Source organism: Aythya ferina, assembly GCF_964211825.1.
Source record: "Aythya ferina genome assembly, chromosome: 11".
Taxonomy (NCBI): domain Eukaryota; kingdom Metazoa; phylum Chordata; class Aves; order Anseriformes; family Anatidae; genus Aythya; species Aythya ferina.
In genome coordinates, this window is record NC_140307.1 from 15,847,589 (window position 1) to 15,869,107 (window position 21,519).

The 21,519-nt window shown below is 35.6% G+C and overlaps 1 protein-coding gene across 10 annotated transcripts in view; it reads left to right on the forward strand.

Annotated features, from left to right (window-relative positions):
• Nucleotides 1-21,519, forward strand: part of LOC311442786 (uncharacterized protein) — a gene marked incomplete at its 5' end in the record, with an annotated part of 188,807 nt that overhangs the window by 160,833 nt on the left and 6,455 nt on the right. For 5 of the 10 annotated variants that reach the window (XR_014696859.1, XR_014696861.1, XR_014696862.1 and 2 more), the window contains 3 exons: nucleotides 6,047-6,154; nucleotides 7,681-7,852; nucleotides 18,073-18,241. Coding sequence is in view for 2 of the 10 variants with exons in the window: in XM_084532407.1 (XP_084388533.1) it covers nucleotides 6,047-6,154; nucleotides 18,073-18,108 (144 nt within the window). The remainder of the gene's footprint in view (nucleotides 1-6,046; nucleotides 6,155-7,680; nucleotides 7,853-18,072; nucleotides 18,242-21,519) is intronic. The other 5 variants (XR_014696863.1, XR_014696866.1, XM_084532407.1 and 2 more) reach the window with 4 other exon arrangements.

Here is a 21,519-nt window from a genome sequence, read left to right on the forward strand (position 1 = left end):
CGAGGTCAGCTTGGATCCAGCCTTGTGACACTTTGTCAATATTGTATTGGGAATTCAGTTACTGTAAGAAACAAGGACATTATGTAGCTGTGAGGAGTTAGAAAATAGATTGTTTATTATGTTATATACCATCAATCAGTTTAGTGAGTAAACTTAAGCTCTAGATGATTTATGTAATTTCTCTCAGAAGCCTCAGTTGGCTCTCTTGCTTAATATTTTAAATATGTTTTAGATAAAATTAACAGCAAAATATAACCGTTAGAATTTTTTTTCCATAAAAGAATTCAGTAGAATACTGAAACACTTAAAATTCACATTGTTGTAATTCTAATTATAGTAATTAAATTGACACTGATTAAAAAGATTAATATATAGACAAGTCAGTTCAGGAAAGCTGTATACAATGAAAGTGTATAGATTTTGAATTTACCTCAGATTGGAGACGGTTAGTATAATTTAAGATAACTACTTGAAGGTATTTGTCAACAATAACACTACAGATGATGTTTAATCTATAAAGGATATCTTAAGCTTGAAATATTCCTCTTTGTGTTTACAGTCTATCTGCAAACACTATTTTCTTTTATTTTATTCTGTTCAGCATTCTGTAATACTGGACCAAGTCTTTTACAACCTTTGGTATTTTCTTTGCTATGTGAATTCAATGTTTGGAAAGAGAAATGTGCTTTCTAAGACATCTGTATAATAAAAGGGATAATTTTATATAACTTATATAATTTTATAAGAAGCATCCCCAAGCTCCAATAATAATTCTTTCTGATCAGCTGTGTAACTTAAATATTTAATATGAGAAATTTAAAGTTCAACCTAGAAAGAAAACAGTACTGTCTTAGGACTTATAAAATGTCCTTTAAAAGCTCACTATGTTGAATGACCTTAGTTAAGTGACATCCTCCATTTAGACAAAAGAACAATTGCATCATATATCAAGTGTATGCACTGAAAAACAGAATGTTTTAAGACAAGACCAAGGATCAGATCAACACATCCATGCAAGAACTAAAAACAAGGCTTACAGGAGTGGAACAAATTTGAAGTCTTTCCTTTCCCTGGTTCTCATTTAATCAGTCATGTTATATTTCTCACAGGCTAAGAGGTTTGATCCTAGCCATTGGCTAATTCAAGGTTTAGTGAAGTTGCTCAGGTGCCTATAACTGGAAAATAAAATAAACAGGAAGACAAAAAAAAAAGAAAGAAAAGCTGAGAAGCGGAAAACTGGTGAGCATTCCGAAGTTCTTTAAAGGATTACTAAATACATAGAAACTAAATACTCTGTCTCCAATTAAGCAATTTAGGGATAGAATATCCCTATATGCTTGCATGCTACTGTTATTTCCAACAGATATGAGCACAGCTACCTGAGGTAGCTTTAAAAATGTGTCCAAATACTGAAGGAGTTCTTACCTTGTGTAGGTAAGTACACAGTGAAACTTCATGGTGCCTTTTGGTATTCTGCATGTTGGACTGCGAAAGTCAGTTTGTAAAGAGCTTTTTAGACAAGTTAGTGTATCCAAAGCAAGATAACCTCCACAAGTTAGAGTTTAGAGCTGGGCTTTTGTGCTTGTCTAGCAAACAGGGTGGAAACTAGATCCTTATATATTTCTATGTGGTGTAGCTGCCTGTTGCATTCATCACATTCATCAGCTAGGCAGCATTATTCCCCTATCAGATCACTTCATTTTTAGCTCTGAGCATATGGTTTAAAAAAAAAAAAAAAAAAAAAAAAAAAAACTTGACTATTTTTTGCATAGTCTTCTGTAGCTTGTATTTTCTTTAAGGATTTAATGGAAGTTGGTCAAATGAGGTCTAAGAAATGGATTCGCAAATACTGATGCTGCTCTTCTGAGTTTTAGCTGCAGGGGAATGAACTGAATAGAAAATTTGCTGTGAGGGTCAGGGAAACCTCTCCAAGTAAGCTCCTGTGGGGTCAGGGCTCTGAATATCCAGTTATCTTTGGGGCTGGTGCATTTGATTTATTCCAGGCTTACAACCACTGGCCAGTGTAATCTTCCTCTTCATTTTAATTCCTTTGTGCTAAGTCATGACCTGTCCTTTAAAGTCTACCTAGACTAATTCCTCTCTGTGGTTAGATAACAGGCATGCAGATTTATTTTATTTTATTGGTGAAACTGTGTCTCTGAGCATAGGCAACAACTGTCTATTGTGTGTTTAGCTCTGGTCAGAAGTGCTCTTCAAACTACTCAGCCTGAATGTTGGATATGAAAACTCCCTTCTGAGTGGAGAGGCAAGTGTTCCCATGCTCTAAAGCTGTGAATATATCCCTAATTGGTATTCAATCTTAAAAAAAAATGTCTTTCATTAAAAATATAATTTGATGAACTGGGTAATTGACTTGCATTTGATTAAGGCAGATTCTATTGGATTAACATGATTAATAGGTAAAATTATAATCAAACAGAAAGCAGTACAAAAGGTGACTTAAGTCATGGATCGTATTAAGACACTAAATATAAAAAAGACTGATACGGTAGGAATATATATTTCACAGTTGGTATTGTGCTGTTCCTCTTAGACATTGATGTAATACAAATGAGTTTTGTGGTCAGAATCAAAGCTTGTTCTAAAGGACTTTGAAGCTGATGAGAGTTGTCTTGACAGAGAAGTGTGTTCTTGATAAAACTTTGTCTACAATGTAAATATTTGCTGCTCCCATGTCAATGGCAGCAAAATATTTTATTACTATTGGAACAACTAGTTCTAAACTCCCAGAATAATGGCTTAATGGTCTTACAATGAGAAAAAGAAACCCAAAGAACATCTGTTTTCTAACACTTCCTGTAATGTAGCACTGGAATTCAGTGTAACATTTCATTGTAAATGTCTGTTGTGAAAACAACATAAAATTTGGTGTGAAATTTGATATACCAATACAGGACATGAAGGAGTCTCAGAAAAGCTTACCTAGATAAAAATCCCGGTATTAAAAATAGGGTTTTCCTTCTAAAGAGAAGTAAAGATCATGGACAGCATCTTCACCTTAGCGCATGTAAAGAGGGAGGTACCACTGAAATTACAGTGTTGAAAACTACTCTATGTAAATGGTTTGTACTTTACTTTGAAACAGTGAGATTAATTAATTAATGTTTGTCTAGCACCTAAAGTACTCCTTTATTTTAGTTAAAAATTCTTCTTCCTTGCCAACCCCAGCAAGTAAATTAGATTGGTTTCTTTTTAAGGTGTGACAAGCTGATACAGTGGTCCACATGTGGTACACAGGAGTAATCATGAGCTGGGATGCATAATATGGTCCATTAGATGGCTTATCTAGGCAAACAGCTAAATGCTGACATTAGAATCTGATCTGAAGATTAAAAAAAAAAAAAAAAAAAAAGTTAGCATGTGTTGTTTTTCAAAAGTAGTACAGTGGAAATAACTGAAACTACGGTTAAATAACCCTCCTGGATAGGCAGCTTGTCAGTTAATAATTAGATGAGATTAGTTAATAATTAGGATAGCAATTTGTCAGCTAGTAAAGTTAGTGTATGTTGCATCCACTAAGGTCTTTGAAACAAAAAACTGATAACCAAATTGAAGATGCTGGTACAATGTACATGTATATAGTAAGTTGTCATTGTGGAATTACAGACTATGAACTGTTTCAAATTTAATTTGCAGTAGAGATGTTTTCAGGGAGGTATCAGTAAGATAAGAACTAGGTGAATTGAAGACATTATCAAGCGTTGATCTGAAGAAGATGTAAAACCTTAAGATATCTTCAACATTATTTCATGATTCACTGAAATAGAATCTAAGAGTCTGCTAAAACATACTAAGCACCTCAACATGTTCTATGTACCCTGGGAGAAGGGGTAGTTTCAAATCTGTAAAACAGAGGAACAGAGCTGGAATCTAAATGTTTATGGAATATTTCTGGTGAGCTTCTTTGTGTTTTAAATTGTGATTATTTCAGACTACTGAAATGGGGAATGATAATTCCTAAACGATGTGAAAGGGCTGTCATTACAAGATAGCTTTCATTGGCTGGCTCACAGTATCCCAAGTGGAGAGACAAATTAGAATCTGTTTGCTTCCTAAAGGATAAGTTCTTACACTTCATTAGAGCACTCTCATGCTCTAATAAAAGGTCAAAAAGACCACCAAATAATTTCTTGATTTTTTTTTTTTCTAGTAGATGCCAAATGACTTAGTACTCAAAAATGGCTGTATTTAACATCCTGCAGACTGTGCCATAAGAAAAAAACTTGTACCAATGACAAAACATAACAGAAAATCTGCAGTCAGTTAGAAGTGACCATTATAACTCTGCAGAGATGACTTGGTTACATAGCATGGGTCCCACTGCAAGAGATAGCCTTCCCCCCAACTGTAGAACCTGAACATTCAATTCAAGTTCTGAGAAGATAAGGACTTGCTTATTTTTCTTAACTGAAGCCATTTAGTGACTGCTCTCTAACAGACTGGATTTATAAATTTGGGAAAATTGGGAAAGTGGCATTTCAGAAATAGTACGAATATTGCTGTGTTCCTTCAGTGCAACTTCTACTGACAACTGTGCCTACTTTAAGCAGATTGAGATTTAGAGTTTATAAGTTACACCAAGAGGAAAATAGTTACTATTGTTTGGGTCATTCTTGATCAACTTAAAAAAGTTTGGCTCAGTCACATATTTAATAATTGGCTATTAAAAAAAAAATATTATTTATCTTGAATTGATGTAGGTTCACAATATATTTATTTCAATGACAATGGTAACGAATTGTGTAGTCCCTCTGGTATGTCTCATCACTGAAGAAGAACTCTGTACTAGAATTATAAGTTCATAAAACTGAAAAAATTAATAAAATTCAGCAGGTCTATTATTTAGTCAGTTCACTTTTCTTTTCTGGAAACTCTGAATCACAGAACGTGTTGTCTCTGTGAGGCAGTCTTCATTGACTAAGCAGAAGACTTGTCAAGACAAACACCAATTTAAAAACTATGCACAAATCCAGCTTTAATGCAAAATGGAAGAAAACGTAAGAAAGAAGGAAGAGTATTCTATGTTCAATGTCATTTAACTTAGGACAATTTACTTAACTCTAAATTGTTGATATGGAACCACTTCATTAACTTACTGCAGTAACAATATTCTGTTTCCGGTGAACTTAGCAGTGATGGACTAGAAATCACTGTAAATGGATTTTCTATTTTATTCAAGAATAAAGTCATATTTAGATGGATAGATGAATTTGGAAAAATGTTGCTTCATCTTTATCTCTAATTGAGATACCACCATGGATTGTAAGGCTCTGGAGTATAATGATTTGTCAGCGCAGGACAGAGTGGACCAATTTAATAGTTGCTGGAGGGGTTAGGATTCCAACAGCCTTTGATCAAATCTTTTTTAGGTCAGTAACATTTAGAGATTAGAAAAAAAAAATGAAATAATTGGAGAGAAACCAGATGGTTTGTGGCTAATTTGGAAAAGTACAGATTATATTGTTGTGAAGCATCTTATTAAATAAAAAGGTCTTAAGATTTTATAAGGGATAGATTAATATTGATATCATGTTATTCACACCGTTTAGTGTGCAAACATCAGCCATCTTTTTATTTTTCTGCACATGCCCAGTGCTATCCCTAAAACCACTGTATGAGGAAATATTGTGATGAGTCAGTAGATGAAAGCATTATACGTACATTTCTCTTTTATGTTTTCCACTGCTGAAGAAATATTTGCATGTGTATAAAACCTCAGTTCAAATATTAAAGAAGTAGCCAAACTTATGCATATCATGGAAATAACACGGGTGAGTGAAGTGTCATAAACATAAGCTGATCTTTCTGCATTCTGTACCATTTATCATAGCATTTTACTTAAATTGCACGAGTTCCTACTCATTACACTTACACCTATTAAATCTATGTTCTTATTAAACTTTTTGTTACATTCTGAGTACACACATATGCAATAGATAAGAATTAAGCTGTGCATTTACTTTAAGGAGATAAAGGTAAAATACTGCAGATCTAACTGGGTAAATATTATTAATGTTTATTACAGAAGTGCCCAGAGGCTGTGAATGAAACTGCTGAACATTTCACAGATACTGCAAAGGGCAACTTCTGCCCCATGCAGTTTACAGCAAAAAATAAGCAAGACAGCAAAAAGGTAAGAGTGGATGCAGGCTGGGACATGACTTTGTAAGAAGCCGCTTTTTAAGACGGGTAGAACACAGAGTAGCAGCATATCTGCTGCCTGAGACTTGAGATCATGCTATGTCAAACAAGGAAGAGCTGCACATTCCAGCACTTTTATACATGTGCCATACAATACGTTTAGAATATATTTAATACATTAAAATGTATGTTTAAAATAAATTTTATATGTATGTGTATAATTACAGATATTTCAGGATGACTAATTGTTACTAGCACATTGCAACTAGTATAGGGTTTTTATTGGCTCCTGTTAGTTTATTTAGTGTTCCTAATGCCTTAACCTCCTGTTAAGGGATGAAGAGGTTTAAACTTTACAGCTTCTTGCTGTCACTTGCTGGCATACTCAAGAATATTGTCTGAGATTTTTTTGGGAAAATCTGTTCCATTTGGCAGAGATGTTTGGATACACTTGTTAGGAACTGAACACTACGAGATAGATGGTCAGCTCTGGAGGGGATCCTTCAACGAGGGAATAGCTTAAGGAAAACACTGCCAAACAAGCAATGATTTGCTGAGAGGTTTTCAGAATAACATTCTTGACTTAGAGCCCATTATCTAACAGATGTGTATTGATTTAATAAGCCTCCCTACTGTTTCACAATAAGCACTGAGTTCTCTCATCTTCAGTGCAGTATGTGGAGTAGGAAACTATTAATAAAAAGTCTGTAATTCAAGCAAAACATTTTGGTGTCCATATTTGCCAAGGATTGGTAAGGATTTCAAAGCTAGCTAAAGCTTTTTCTTTTTTTTTTTTTTTTCTTTTTTTTTTTTTTTTATTGGGATGCTGCTGGCAAGTCCCACAGCCCCTCAGCTATATATCCCTCAGATACACAAATTGCTCTGCTTTTGCTTGATTATAGAATAACTTTACAAACGATTTCATCTACTTCATTTTTTCCCTGGTAAGCCTCAAAATAATCTTACATAATAACATCTTTTTGTGGCTGCAGAAGTAGGGAATTGACACCTTGCTTCTGTCAAGCCTTTACTTCATTCTTGTTTCTTTCTCTAGGTGATGTATTTACTTAACTGTACAGGGCTCTGCACTTCACTTCTGTTATTTTTAATACCAAAGGCTTCATTTGCCATCAAACAAGGTTTAATAACAGCATTGTTCTGGTGAAAACCAAAGCATGAATAGGAAGGTATATCCCTCTGCATTTGCAGAATAAATGACAGGACATAATGACATCAGTGTGAGCACAAAGTCTGTGTCTTTTCTAGGCTTTAGTTGTACTTCCTCTGATACCGAGACTGACTGTAGGCTCTGCCTAGATAGACATAAAAACTCATATGCAGATAGATGATAGTGGAGCTCAACACAGTCAGTTCACAACCTGAGGCATCCACTATTCCAGACGTGTAAGAGATGTGACAACTGCTTCCCTCTGTTCTATCTCTGAAGGTGGTTTCCTCAGGAAGAAAGCAAAAGCTCAGCCAGTTTCCTTGCCTTTCCCTTTTTATTTCTTACTATAGCAGGAGGCAATAACCAAGAGAGGGATTTGGCGTGAAATCTGCTGCAAGAACATGCAAGTGTGGGGAGGAACAGAGAGCTCTGCTGCTGCAGATTTCTGTCAGGGTTAGCGAATACTGCTGTGTTGGAGTGCAGCTGTGAGGAGTGGAGCCAGCTGCCACAGAACTGAGCATGGTAAGTCATGGTCAGCACACAGAGCTTTCTCAACAGTTTTGAGTTGTACACAAAGTGAGTTATCTTCTGCCTACATGAACCCATGTTGAAAATGAAGGTTATATATAAAACCATATATAAAATGAGCATACCTATGGTAATACTCAAATTTTAAAAGCCATATACGTTATGGATTAAGCCATGGGTTTACTGTGATATTTTGTATATTTGTTCATTGCTATCAAGGTGTTCAGATGAAAAAAGATCAGCTATGTGTTGAAAAGCAACTAATAATTTTACTGTGCAGTTTTGTGCTGCTAAGCTCCAAGTATTTTAGAAGAGTCTGCAAGTTTTGGAAAACTGCTTCTCTCTCTTCAGCCTCTTGATGTTTCAACGTGAACATCACAAAAAAGACCAACGAGTAACTTTTGAAAATCTTAGCTTTCAAATGTTAGTTTTCTAGCTAAAAAAAAAAACAACCAACCAACCTAACAAAAAAACAGCTGTGTATCTCTGTAGTGCATGTGTCGTAAAATTGCATAATCCCAACACAGAAAGCATCCTACACAATGCATCTTTGCATCTTTTTTAAGGTAAGAACGGATTGTGTGACGAGTTCAGCAAGATTTCCATATGCAGGACCTCTTCTTTCATGATCTACTACTATTTTCTGCAAAGTTTCAAGTAATTTGCTTTTCTGAATCAAGCTATAAAGCTTTTAACTATAAAATTGATCTCCCCATAAAGTACATGTTGTGTTCTAATACCGTAATTACCTAAGGCCTGATCTTCCAACCTTTGGCATAAGTAATCTTTATTCATCTGTCTAATCTTCTTGATTGAATATAGGAGGAGTCAAGTGACTAGAGCCTATCTGCTACTGTAGCCTGCTACTCAACTTTCCTAAATCACAATTTGTTTTCACTTGGATAAGTGATTTAAGTGAAGGGTTAACACTGTTCTGTCTCTCTTAATTTAAGATTTGGAAGACAATTATAATTCAAAACGCTTCTCCTAGTTGAGACTCCTTAGGAAAAACATATACATAGCCTAAAGCTAGGAGTCCAACTTTGCTTTTAAATGCAAATATTTTAACAAGTATAACACACAGAAGCATGAACTATCAATTATTCCTACTAGGCATATGTAAAACATCTTGTTTATCACAAAGAGACCAAATTAGGCTAAAAATGTAAAATAAAAATTTGTAATTGAAGTGTTGCCTGTTCTCCTTTGAAACTGCCCATTGTTCTTATCAGCAGTAGCCTTCAGGTTGCCCTGATGCATCTGAATGGATCTTTCAATAAGAAAAGTTGGCAACTGCCAGTAGTGGCCCTCTGGCGTTTGTCATGCAATAACATCTGTCATGCAATGACTTTTTATTGAGAATGGTGTTAGAACAGGGTGCTATTTACAAACACTAGCCTGTCAGATAAAAGTAAAGATATTAGTTTCCCCTTACTTTCATTCTCTAAATGTCTTATTGGTAAGTACAGAATGACAAGGGGACACATTTCAAGTAAGGTAGAATGTATTTCCTAGCTTACCTACAAACAGAAGCATATAGCCAAAAGTCCATGTAATATTTTTTAGGAAGTTGCAACTTCACTGTTTGTTTTATTTTATTATTTTATTCCAGCTTTAATTGCATTAGGCTGAAGGCAGATCAACTACAAGTTTCAACAAATGTTGTTCTTAATTTTCAGTACGCTGTTGATTCAGCCTAAATCAAGTCAGACTCTACTGCTTATCTCCATGTCCCCAGAAAATTTTGTTCTGAGACAGTATATTCTCTGCCTCCACCCAGATGTTTCAGAACTACAGCTGGACTAAGTCCTCAGGGTGACTTTGTTGCATTATTTTGCAGACACGATGGCTGTTTTACTAATACTTTTTCTCAAGGGAAAGTTGATAGTTTTGGACCAGGAAATAATTGTCTTAATCATATGCAGTGTCTCTTCTTCAGGTTTCAAAAGTGTGTATTCACATGCCCAGGATTAATATGAATGTTAAGTATCGATATGGCACAGTCCTGTGACTCATATGCTTTGAAAACATGCCCTGATCATCCAGTTATCTTTGGAAACTTTCAGTGCAGTTACCATTGCATCAGAGCAGCCTGTGTTGTTTGTTTTAATGTGTGTGTTGTATTTTTTATTTTATTTTTTTTTAATGTCCTCTAAGTTCTTTTGTACCTTGAAGTCTTAAATCCCTGGCACTTGGTGGCATGTTCTGTTTTGTTCCTTTTTAACTTTAATCTTGTTGGTGTGGAGTGACTTTTAAGTGCTCTGCAATCTTGGTCACCACCGGGGTTTTGTGTATCGCCCTAACCCCATTGATTTGCTTTGGTTGTTACTTCTAGAAGTCTGACAGTTATATTTTAACCTTGGAATTTACAGTGCTTCATAATTTAATGTATTTGATGTTGACTGGATTGATAGAGACTGTTGTTTAATACAAATTATGTCCAAGTACTATTATTTGAAGATCTATTGTCTACAATTTTTCATAGTTTCATGTCTCTGTCCTCTTACTGATTACTTCTATGCTTTTTACAGCTCTGAGGTTTTAGGCATCAGAACACAAATTTCTTCCACAGTTTTTTGCAATATGGCTTGAAATGAGAGAAAGCCTACCTCTACACAAGGTTGGTCTCAAAAAGTTAGAAAATCTTACTTTTTTAAACATGTGTTTCCCCTACTATTACCTAGTTATAATTTCTCTAACAGCATAAAATTAGGTAGACTTGACTTAGCTGTAGAGACGCTTTCATTTCAACTCATTAAGTGCATGAGAGCTCCAGCAATGCTTAGTTCTCTTAAAATAACAGGTCCTCTTCTAGGTGCTATATTTATTTATTTTGCTGTTAAAAGACTGGATGCTTTGTCATGGAACCACTCATTTCAAGACAGCAGAGCATGTTGATTCTATTGTTTTCTGACTGATACTGATGTATCTAAGCAAGACTATCAATGGTGTCATTCTGTGATAGTCTGAAATTTTGAGACGTGCTGATGAAAATTCATGGAAATGAAGTCATCAGGAGTTCTTCCTTGTATTAGTTATTAATATTAAATAAGGTTTATTTCACTCGTCTTCCAGCATTTTCAAGTTATGAGAGGTTTCAGTGTTGGCCACGTATACTACCTTGTAGTAGTTGTCACTGGACAGTGTGGAACTTGGCTGTTCAGGTGTGATTTGGGAAATGAGTCATTTTTGGCATGAGCACAAAAGCTGAAGTACTTATTGGGAGAATCAGCAGTGATATAGGTAAGAGCTGATGCATCTTACAATGAAATTTATCCCTTCTCTCTTAAAGCGGTTTCCTTTTTTCAGGTCAGAGTACTGATGTGACTGAAAATTCAAAATGCTGGCACTGCACAATAGGAAGGCTTTCACTGCAGAAATGTGTTTTTTTTTTTTTTTTTTTTTTTTTTTTTTAATGAAAGTTGAGATGTTCAAGTATAGGCCAGATTTATGACTGGACTTGGAAAGAACTGTGGTCTTTCCTTGACATGGTACAGAACTGCAGAAACAGTCCTACCAACATGTATTTTGTGTTAGACTCGTATTGTGGTCCTTAAATTCACAGTTTTCCCTGTTTGGCTTGCTGACTCCTGCATCTTAACTTTCTCTATTCCATTTCAAAAAAAAAAAAGGGGGTGCAGGGAGGGGAGAGAGAAAGGAACAATTAAAGCAAGTCCCATGCATTAAATATATACAGCTTAGGTTGTCAGACAGGAGTCATTGTCTATAAAATTGTAAAAAATAATAATAAAATTACCAGGGCACATTACCTTTTCAATCAAAACAGTCACATTACCAGTTCGATTAAAAGGTTGATATTATAAATACAGCTTTTTTTCTTTAAAGAAACATGCAAATGAATTTTTATTCAGGGATCCTCTATTTAAATGCAGCAGTGATATGATTCAACTTGCTCCAAGTTTATCACTGCTTAGTATTGGAGAAGTGGTGGGTAATGTATGTGGGTGCACCTTGCTGAATTGCCAGAGGTTTTAAGTACAAGCAGTGCCTAAAATACAACATTGGAATAGTGTGATAGCAAACTGGCATCTTTACTGGGTTGAATAATGGCCACTGTACCATAAACAGAGAAAATTCATGCTCTGACTTTTATGTAACTTAACCATGTAATCACTGCAGCATAACACTGCTACAAAACAAAAATGCTACTTCTCTAGACATCCCATCTTTATTTCAGGCTGGTTCTTTAAATGATCAGAACTTCAAAAACCCTCTAGGAAGAGGTTAAATGATGCCATGAGGAACACTGGCCAGCATATGGTATTTCTAAAAACTCTCCTTTCTTTAGCTGTGAACTTGCTTGCTTTGTAGCTTTGTGTTCACATTTAATATCCAATTTAGCAGTTAGTCAAGTCCAACTGTAGAACTCGGACTATATCCTTTGTGTTACTCATACTTCAAAAAGGACATAAAATAGCCTTCATATCTCCACCTCTCTACCAAAATCTCTCCTACATTTTGTTTGTATGTCTGTGTTGGAAAGGAAGGAGTGTACCTGAAGCAGACGGTTGTTTCTTCTCTTTATATTGTTCGATGCGTGATGAGCTTGGCTATCAGATCTCATTGTGTTACTGAATATGGCTTCATTAGCTACAAGAAGTGCTATCTACAAGGAAACAAATATGCCCTCTGCTGACTTCATCTGTGGCTAGAATTTTAAAAGCTGCTGTCAGGGACTACCACGATGGTACCACAATTGTTTGCAAATAAAGCAAATTAAAATAAACATCTTTTGTCGTAAGAAAGCAATTAGTGTTGATTCGCAGCTTCACTTGGTTTTTCTTTCCTGACCTTGACTATATCGTGATGGTTTTGTGCTTCCTCGGACAGCTTCTACTTGCATCTGCATCGATTAAACCTTGATCTCATTTATTATCTCAGGAAATGGTCTCAAGGTCACAGGGCTGGAAATTTAATTATGGTGGCAGTATATTAAGTGGCACATTTAAAGATGCTGAATCGCAGTAATTAATTTTTTGGATGGTGGTCTCCAGGGAACAGGTTTTCTCCACACTGGGTGTTTAGACATCCATCACGGCCATTCAGCTTGGCAGCTGTCTTTTAGCTTTAAACTGCATCATTATTCATCTTTTACGACTGACTTTAAAAACACTAGACAACTATATTCTTTTTTATTGTAATATATGTCAGATGCTTGTATTAAGCTATACTTCACCTTTGCTATAAAACATTAACAGAGGTTGCTAGTAGCTACCTGGGCTGGACTCTAAATTGAGACAACAATTACCCTTCGCTGACATCTAGTGTCAAGGCATGAGATATAGCTGGAGTGCTGAATCCATTGGCCTGGAAATCCTGCACTTCCCCAGTGATTCAGGCTCACCCAAGAAGACGCAGCACTGGACATAATTAGTGGACACGAGGGATTAACTTGGCACTCAGTGTTGACTTTGTAGCAGCACTAGGTTATTGAATGAAATGCAGCACTGCCAAGGTCTTAAAAATCTTGTAATGTTTAATGAAGGAATGGTCATTAAACTTGCTGGATCAAATATTAGGCAAGATGGAACTGGGAGGTATTTAATAAGGAGGTGTGAAAATATGAACTAAATCACATACACTCGTTTAAAAAGCTGGCAAAAGCCCAGCATATTTCAAAATTTTCACTGCTGGTTTAAGGTAGATGCTATTGAACTATGAGAACATTAAGTAGGTTTTAGCTTTCTATGTAACTTCACAGCAAGTTTTTCAACTATAGAATTATTTCTTCTTAACTGAAACAATTTAGAATTCATACACTGATGAGATTGCAAATAAATGTTCTCTAGTGAGTTCTCATGGTGAGCAATATTCACACATATAAGTGAGGTTTTTCATACCCTTTGTCAAGCTGAATCCTAAGGTCTCAGAGTCCCCTTTTCTACTCATATCTTATTAAAATTGGATAAATTGTGTGTATTATATGGCTGTACCTGTAGCCAGGCAAAGCAGAAGAAATCAGGGCTATCTACACCTTCAAGAACAAAATAGTCAAAACGGTTAATTTTTTCCCTTGAGTTTTGTAAGAAACCCCTTTATTCAGAATTCATTGGATTTTGTGAAGAAAGACAATATAAGAAATAAGCTTGAAATGCAGCATTTGAGGGAGGTTTATAGCAAATTTAAAAAAAAAAAAAAAAGAAAAAAAAAGTGTAGATATTTGGATATTTTTAAGCAAGTTTGTTTCCTTATTTCTTGTACCCCATTCTAAATACAAACAGATGGTTGTGTTGTTATTCTCCAAGATATTGCTGGATTCAAAATTTAGTTAAACATATCTGTATGTAAATACTGGCATCATTACACATGTACATGAGTATTCACAATGGTACCCATATAGGAAGTTTAAATTTTGGAACGTGAAGGGAAGAGAAAACATCAGTATAGCTTACATTACAACTGTCTGAAGAATTATATATATATATATATATATATAAAACAAATAATATATTCAGTTAAGGTAAGTTTATTCACATGATTAGGTGAGCAGCTGTGCACAAGTAAGTAGAGGAACAGAAAAGAAAAATCATTAATGCTAATTTCAGAAGAGGCTAAGGGTACCATACTAAGTATTCCTGATGAAATGCTTCTTCAGCTATAGTCTTGATATACTTTCCATCCATATTATCTCATTGTTGGATTAAGTTAGTGGCATTTTTGTTGAAACCAGGATAGCAAACGTTCCTGCAATTTAGGTGGAAGAATGTAAAAACAGGCTGTTTCATATCTTTATGTCAACAGGTTCAATCAAAATCCCCTATGGTTCATGTCTGGAGGCTATTTTATCTAAAATGCTACAGTAGAAGGGCAGCAGTGATAGAAAACGGTTGTACTTGACTTCCTTTCTGTCACAGACTTGCATATGCTCGGTCTTTCAGAATTTATTCTACTGAAAGTTTGAATTTATAAAACCAAGTATGAGAGGTTTGGGTCCAAGTTCTACTTCATCAGCACCTTCAAATGATTTATGAGAGGATTTTTCCCCTTTCAAACATCTCTTACTAGCCTTTCTTGCAATGACTTCTTCCAAATCTTGTTTGAGCATAAATGTTCTAAGAACATTTCCAATTGTTATTCAGTGTATTTGCTTCACTTTTTCCCTAGTTCTGAAAGCCACAGTGTTAGTTCATATTTTTCACCTTTTCAAATGTGGTGTGCAATAATTGGATTTCTGCATGAGAACTGGCTTTCAGAACTGTTTCAGTGCACACTCACATGACTGATATCCTCATAACCATCCACCCTGAACTACTCTCAACTTTCCTAAATGAGATTTTATTGGAACTGATTATGATGAGATAAATGGGTGACTTCACTAATGTGTAATACACTTTTCAATTATAGAGTACGTATGATAATTTACATTTCTTGTTTGATAGCATGATATTTATGTGACATTCTGGATGAGACCTGCTCCTGTTCATATAATGGGCTTCTCCTAAATACACTTTCAAATGCTTTCAAATCTTTTAATTTTTTTTTTGGATAAACAAAGATGTTACAAATCCACCTTAATCTGTCCTTCAGTGGAATGAAACCTACCAGTGGATAAATTCTAGTCCTGGAATTTTGTTGCCTAAAAAGTCAGATTCTGTCATCAGCCTAACAGGTGCAAATAATGTGGATTAGAATAGGAAAACTTAACAGGCTTATGATTTCTGTCTGAACAATCATTGAGTCAGATGATCATAGGATAACTCAGGCAGGAATGACCCTCTGGAGGTCTGTGGTATAGTCCTTTGATTAAAATAGGATCACTTGTGAGATCAGACCAGGTTACTCTGGGCTTCATCCAGATTTGTCTTGAAAACCTGTAAGGAATTACCTGAATCATCTTCTCCACTAAAATAATTTATTTTCTAGCCTGATTTTGACTCTATAAGTACTCCCAAGGAGTAGCCAAAAAGAAATCTCCTTCCAATTAAAACTATTGTATTCAGTTATGATCATGCAAACAACCAGTCAGGATTTATTTAACCTTCAGCCAGATGCTTAACCAAGTTGAAATTATTGATAGCCCATGAGTAGTGATCAAGATGGAAAGGCTAAATGAAGAGGTGGCTTTTCTTCTTCTCCCCCCACTCCTGTTTTGTAGTTTTTGATTTTGTTTTGTTTTAAATAATAGAACACATGGTCAAGGAGATCAGCTGTAGAATGGAAATAAAACTGTTAAGTTATGGCTGCCCTCCAATCAGTCACGGGGGTAATGATGTTTGGCTTTAGTCAGGTTATATGTCAGTAAATATACATCTCTCAGACAGCCTTTAAGACAGCCTTAAGCTTATGCTTATTGTTTTATATAGATAGGGGTCGGATGCTGATATATGGTGGTCATAGGCCACTGGAATAAATTTAACAACGTTCAGCAGGTAAAGTTAATCTCAATAGAACAGAGTGTGACTGCAGTTTTGATAGAATATGCATTCCATTGACAGTGATGGGGTATTTTTTCTCTTTCAAGTTAATCCAAGTTAAGATGATCTTTTTCCCCTGCCTTGATTCTAAATTTATCACTACCTGAAGTAACCAATTACATCCAGTCTTTAATGTAGGGCCTTGGCAAGCTCAAAATTCCAGCTTGTAACACCACTGATGAGCTGTATTCTTCTCACCTGCCCTGTTCACAGGAACACGAGTCAAATACAACAGTAATGAGACCTCAGAATTTCAAATTCCTGCAAGTACTGGAAAACACAGAAGTCTTCTCCTTTATGTGTAGTGATTGTGTAAACTCTGTCTTAAGAGTTAAGGACTGAGACAAGACAAGACAACACCAATACAGACATTCTAGACTTACATAAATGAAAACATTACTTAAAAACCTTACTATAGATTTAGAAGAACAATACCATGTTTTTTTTCTGATTATTTAAATTTCTCCTTGAGATTACTGTTAAATAATTTGCATGTATTTGCAAGTACTGGGGCCATGCCTTCTATTACTATAGATTGACATTAGTTACTAAAATCCACTAAGTCTATCTTGTGAGAGTTCAGCTGCACCACTCAAGTTTTTTTTAATGCCATACCATTAGATGTTATAAAAAGCAGAAGGTGCCATTATACCAGCCTCTACTCTTACTAGTATCCAGTATTACCATTCCACAGACTAAGAAAATATAGAAATACATTCTACAGGCATGCAATTACATGCCTGTTTGCATTTCACGTACCATCAATGCAAAGAGACTAGAATTTGATAAAGCCGTTTACGGTATTACATAAGTAAAACTTGCTTTTAGACTTAGTATGTAATTAGTGTTCACTTTTTGGTTAGCAAAAATGTCTGTAAATGCAGGGTTAAACTAGAGCACCAAGCTGCCGTATAGTATAGCAACAGCCATTAATCCAGAACAGAATAACAAGATAGGTTTAGTTTACTAGTATTTATACAGAGCTATGACTTAATCCAAAAGTTTTATTTTCTATTTTAATTGTCAAATATCCATTGAATTCATGGAGAATTTTCCTGGATAAAGTACAAGACTGAAAAAAAAACAGGTAACATCCAGGATTGCCAACAGAAATTGTTCACAAGGAGTTGAATGAATATGATGATTGAAATGCTAAGCTTTGCTGGTGTTTTACTCTTTTAAGTTCTTGTAGTCTTTAGCACAGTAACTTCTTTGTAAGTCTTTAGGCTACATACTAATGTGAAATAATTAAAGAATTCTGATTATTACCAATTATATATGCGCTTATTTGATCAACAATAGAAAATAGCACAAAGAATGATTGCAAACTCCATTCTCAGCTGAATTCTACTGAAAGCATATCGCTTAGCCTTTAAACATGCAAGCCTGCTCAATAGGCTGTACTCATACTAGCTATCCAGAGCTGATACAGTTTGTACTAATGAACCACTAATAAACCCAGAACTGATAAAGGAAGAGAATCTTCTTTATCCCTTGCTTGGGAGAAAGGAAGAAGGAGCTGCCTATTCAACAAAGGAATTAGTACGCACCTCTGAGGAAAAGAAATGGCAGCTACAGTGAAGAACAAGATTTGTTTATATTTTAATAAACTTTAATAGATGTACTTAAATTGAAGGGATAACTTGTTTAGCCCACAAGTGTGACCATTACTTAAGCTGTTGAAGGCTGGTCTACCATAACACACTTCTTGAGGCTGTTTATGAAGCCTAGTGTCAGCATCATCTAATATTTAATTTTGTTACTTTTAATGTTAACAAGGACCCTGTTGGACAGGTGGCTGAGGAGAAGCCCTGAAAGCAGCTATGTTCATCACCTTGGCTGGCCAGAATCCCTTCAAGAAGTAGCTCTATTGCGCATACAGTTGGATGAGTGCTCCTGATGAACAATCCTTTGACAATGAAAAACCAAAACCACACCAGAAATTCAGGTAAGCCCAAATTCATTGCCGTTGAAAGTATGGCACAAGCATTGTTTGTACATTGAATACTGACAGAACTTTAGGAAGTGGATGCGACTTCAGTTATATATATGACTTTGAATTTAGTAATACCAGATGTCTGATTGTAAACATAAACTAATCAAAATGTTTAATTAAATAAACAAGTGTTAAAATGTTTGCTTTTCTGTGACTTAAATTCTGGGTTGCTTCTCTGAGAGCCCTGGCCTGCAATCTATGAATTTGCTTAGTATTGTCACCTTCCAAAAGAACAATTCTTTCTGTGATTGAGAAAAGCTTTATATTTGTATACATTATCATAGCATTGTTTTTTTCTTAAGAATTCTGTTCCATGCATTCTAATATCCAAAAGCTGTCTGCTTGCCTGCTAAGCCCCCAGGCAGACGGTGCAGATGGTGTTGTGCTCTGAGTTTCATCATGCCCTCAACAAGCATTTCCAGTGGTGTCCATTTGAATTTGGCCTAAAATTCATAAGAACTTCAAATCTTGCTTGCATGAAAATCTCTTGGATTTTTTGCCTTCTAAGCACAAGGCAGAATTCCTTGTAATTGCTTCAAATAACTCTGCTAGTAGCCTATGCACATTTCTTACCACAAATACCTCAAAGCTTACTATGAAATGATGACGACAGTAACTGTGAAGTCCCCCTATGACTGAGTGGTCCTGACCTACTGAAATGATGCATCAGTTTACATGTACGTGGCTAAATGTGTCTTCAAGCAAAACTATAATTCCACTAAAATGGTTATGTAAAATGAAAGCAGGCTGCAGGATTTCATGAAGAGTAATAACCCGGCTTTTTCCTTGTTCTCGTTCTTTTATGTCATATAGGTTTAAATAGAAGTGTTTTATTCTGCTTTGGTTTGCTTTAAATGGACTAACAAATCTAGCTATGTGACAAATCAGGTGAATTGCTATAAGGAACATCCCACTACACTTAAAAGAAATGTTACTGTGGTTTTGTTTCTTATGATAGTTGGAATTCAATGTTCTGCTGCTGTAACATGTTTGAAACACATTGTGAATCTGTTATCTGACTTTTCTGCTGGTGGGAGAAAGGAGGAGAACCAGTAGCCTTTGCTGCTGCTGTTAAGTCTCCATCCCTTATGGGATTGTGTGTGCGCGTGTGTGCTTTGTTTCCTGTTGTGCTTTGTTTTGTTGCAAGCACTTCTTACAGGAATGCAATCCTGAGGTACAGGAGGCTTACTCTGTTAAAGTACCTGATGAGCACCTGGTAAACCTAATGATACACAGAAGACTTGATTAATCTCTAGGCCTATGTGGATAGTCTTATCATAAACCCTAATAAAAACATTTACCCTACTGTCAGACCCAGAACATCAAACGTTTACCTTGTATAGTAGCGTGGATTCTGGTGAGCATGCTAATCTGAATAGAAACTTGATACCAGTCTTGACCTGTGGGTCAGAAGAGAAATTATCAGGTGGCTGCAGATAATACCAGAGAACTCATGGCTCTGTTATTAAATCTCTGTTGAGAAGTAACTGAATTGTTGGAGCATATCAGTGTTTCATACCTTGAAATTTTGTGGGGTCACTAGTCATGATAGTTGATATCCTCATGTTCCAGCCGCACCTCAGCATCAGCAGCTGGACCACTGGCATTTGAAATAGCCAGCTGGAGGATTTGGGTTTGTAGTTGCTTTCTGGTAGGTCTAGCTGGCCCACATCTAACAGTACAGTTCCAATAAGCTGGCCTTTACTAATGGAATAATACCGCTTCCGAACACCCTGGGCATACAGCGCTAAACTGTGTAGTAGCACCTAGCTTATCACCTTTCTCGCCCTTGAGCCAGCTATTAGGACAGAAGTCAGGCTAATACTGAGCAGTTTGGAAAGACCCCAAATAATTCTGTAACTATTGTCTCTGTTATTTTTATTAAATGAGATTCCTTTGTTTGCTTGTGTATTTGATTTACCAGTGATTACAGTGATTTTATGGAACAGTGGTTGGAGTCTGTAAACACACAATCACCTTTTCTTTGAGAAGTTTCTTGATGGATTTTCCTTATGGTATTACTGTAATCTGTACAGTTATCAGATCAGTGTGGCAAACAAATCTTTTCTCATAGATATCAAGATATTAAAACAAAATTATCTCAAGCCTGAGATAATTTACCTGCCTTTAGGTAGGTAGCATTTACGCAAGGAGGTATTTATTTGCAGCCTTATTCACAAGATTGTTAACTGAACCATTTTAAAGGGATTTTAGAAATGTTCTGTGCTTATCTATCTGATGTTCCCACTCTCTGCTCCCCATTATTAATAGGCTTTTCAAAGGTAGAAAACTACAAATACCAATTTGTAAAACCAAGACTGAATTTGCTTCATATTTCAGGGCATGGATAATGTGTAAACAAATACAACTTTCCTGGACTACAGCCAATTTGGTTTTGACAAAATACATTGCAGATTATTTAATGTATATCATATACCATTTTATGCATTTATATTTTCTATAGCATTCTATAGCTATTATTTTTGTTAAATGCTGATCCTGGTCCTAAATGAAAATGATCCTATCATCAATATAAACATGACAGGCTTTACCTTTGAAACCCGCCAGGATAATTTTTTATGGGACTCTTAAATGTTAGGGAAGTTTTTGGTGGTGGTGGTTGGTTGGTCTTTAAGTTAGATGGTATTAACTAGTCTGTTCACTACAAGACAGTTTTAAATTTTATTTTCCAATAACAACTTTCCATTCAAAGATGCTCTAAAACTCTGGGCTTGTATAGCACTTTAAAAACAGGTTTTCGAAGACTTCACGTGTAATTAATGATGCTTCATTAGCTTTTTTATGCAAATATCATGATGTGAAACAAATAAACACCTGCTACCAGGAAACCCATAGTTAAACAGACTCTATATATGTGAAAATTGAGCAAAATCTGAGAATTTGTTTCTGTCTGAACTACAAATAGCATGAAATTTTTTGGATGCTATCCATATGATCATCATATGTTAACTTTCTGCAGTTAATATACAAACAGTAAGGCCCATTTCAGGAAAACACTTAAGCAGGTATTTGAAGCTATTGACTTCTGTAAGCATGTGAATAAGGTCCTTCCAGAAGAGCGACCCTAATTATCGTTCTTATGACTTAAATAAGGTTGGCTATATCTGCACACCTTCTCAATGCAGGAAGCAAAGATTCAGCTTCAAAGTTAACATCTTAAGGGTTTGTATTTTCCTCATGTAATACATTAAGTTCCTTCTGTTTGAGAA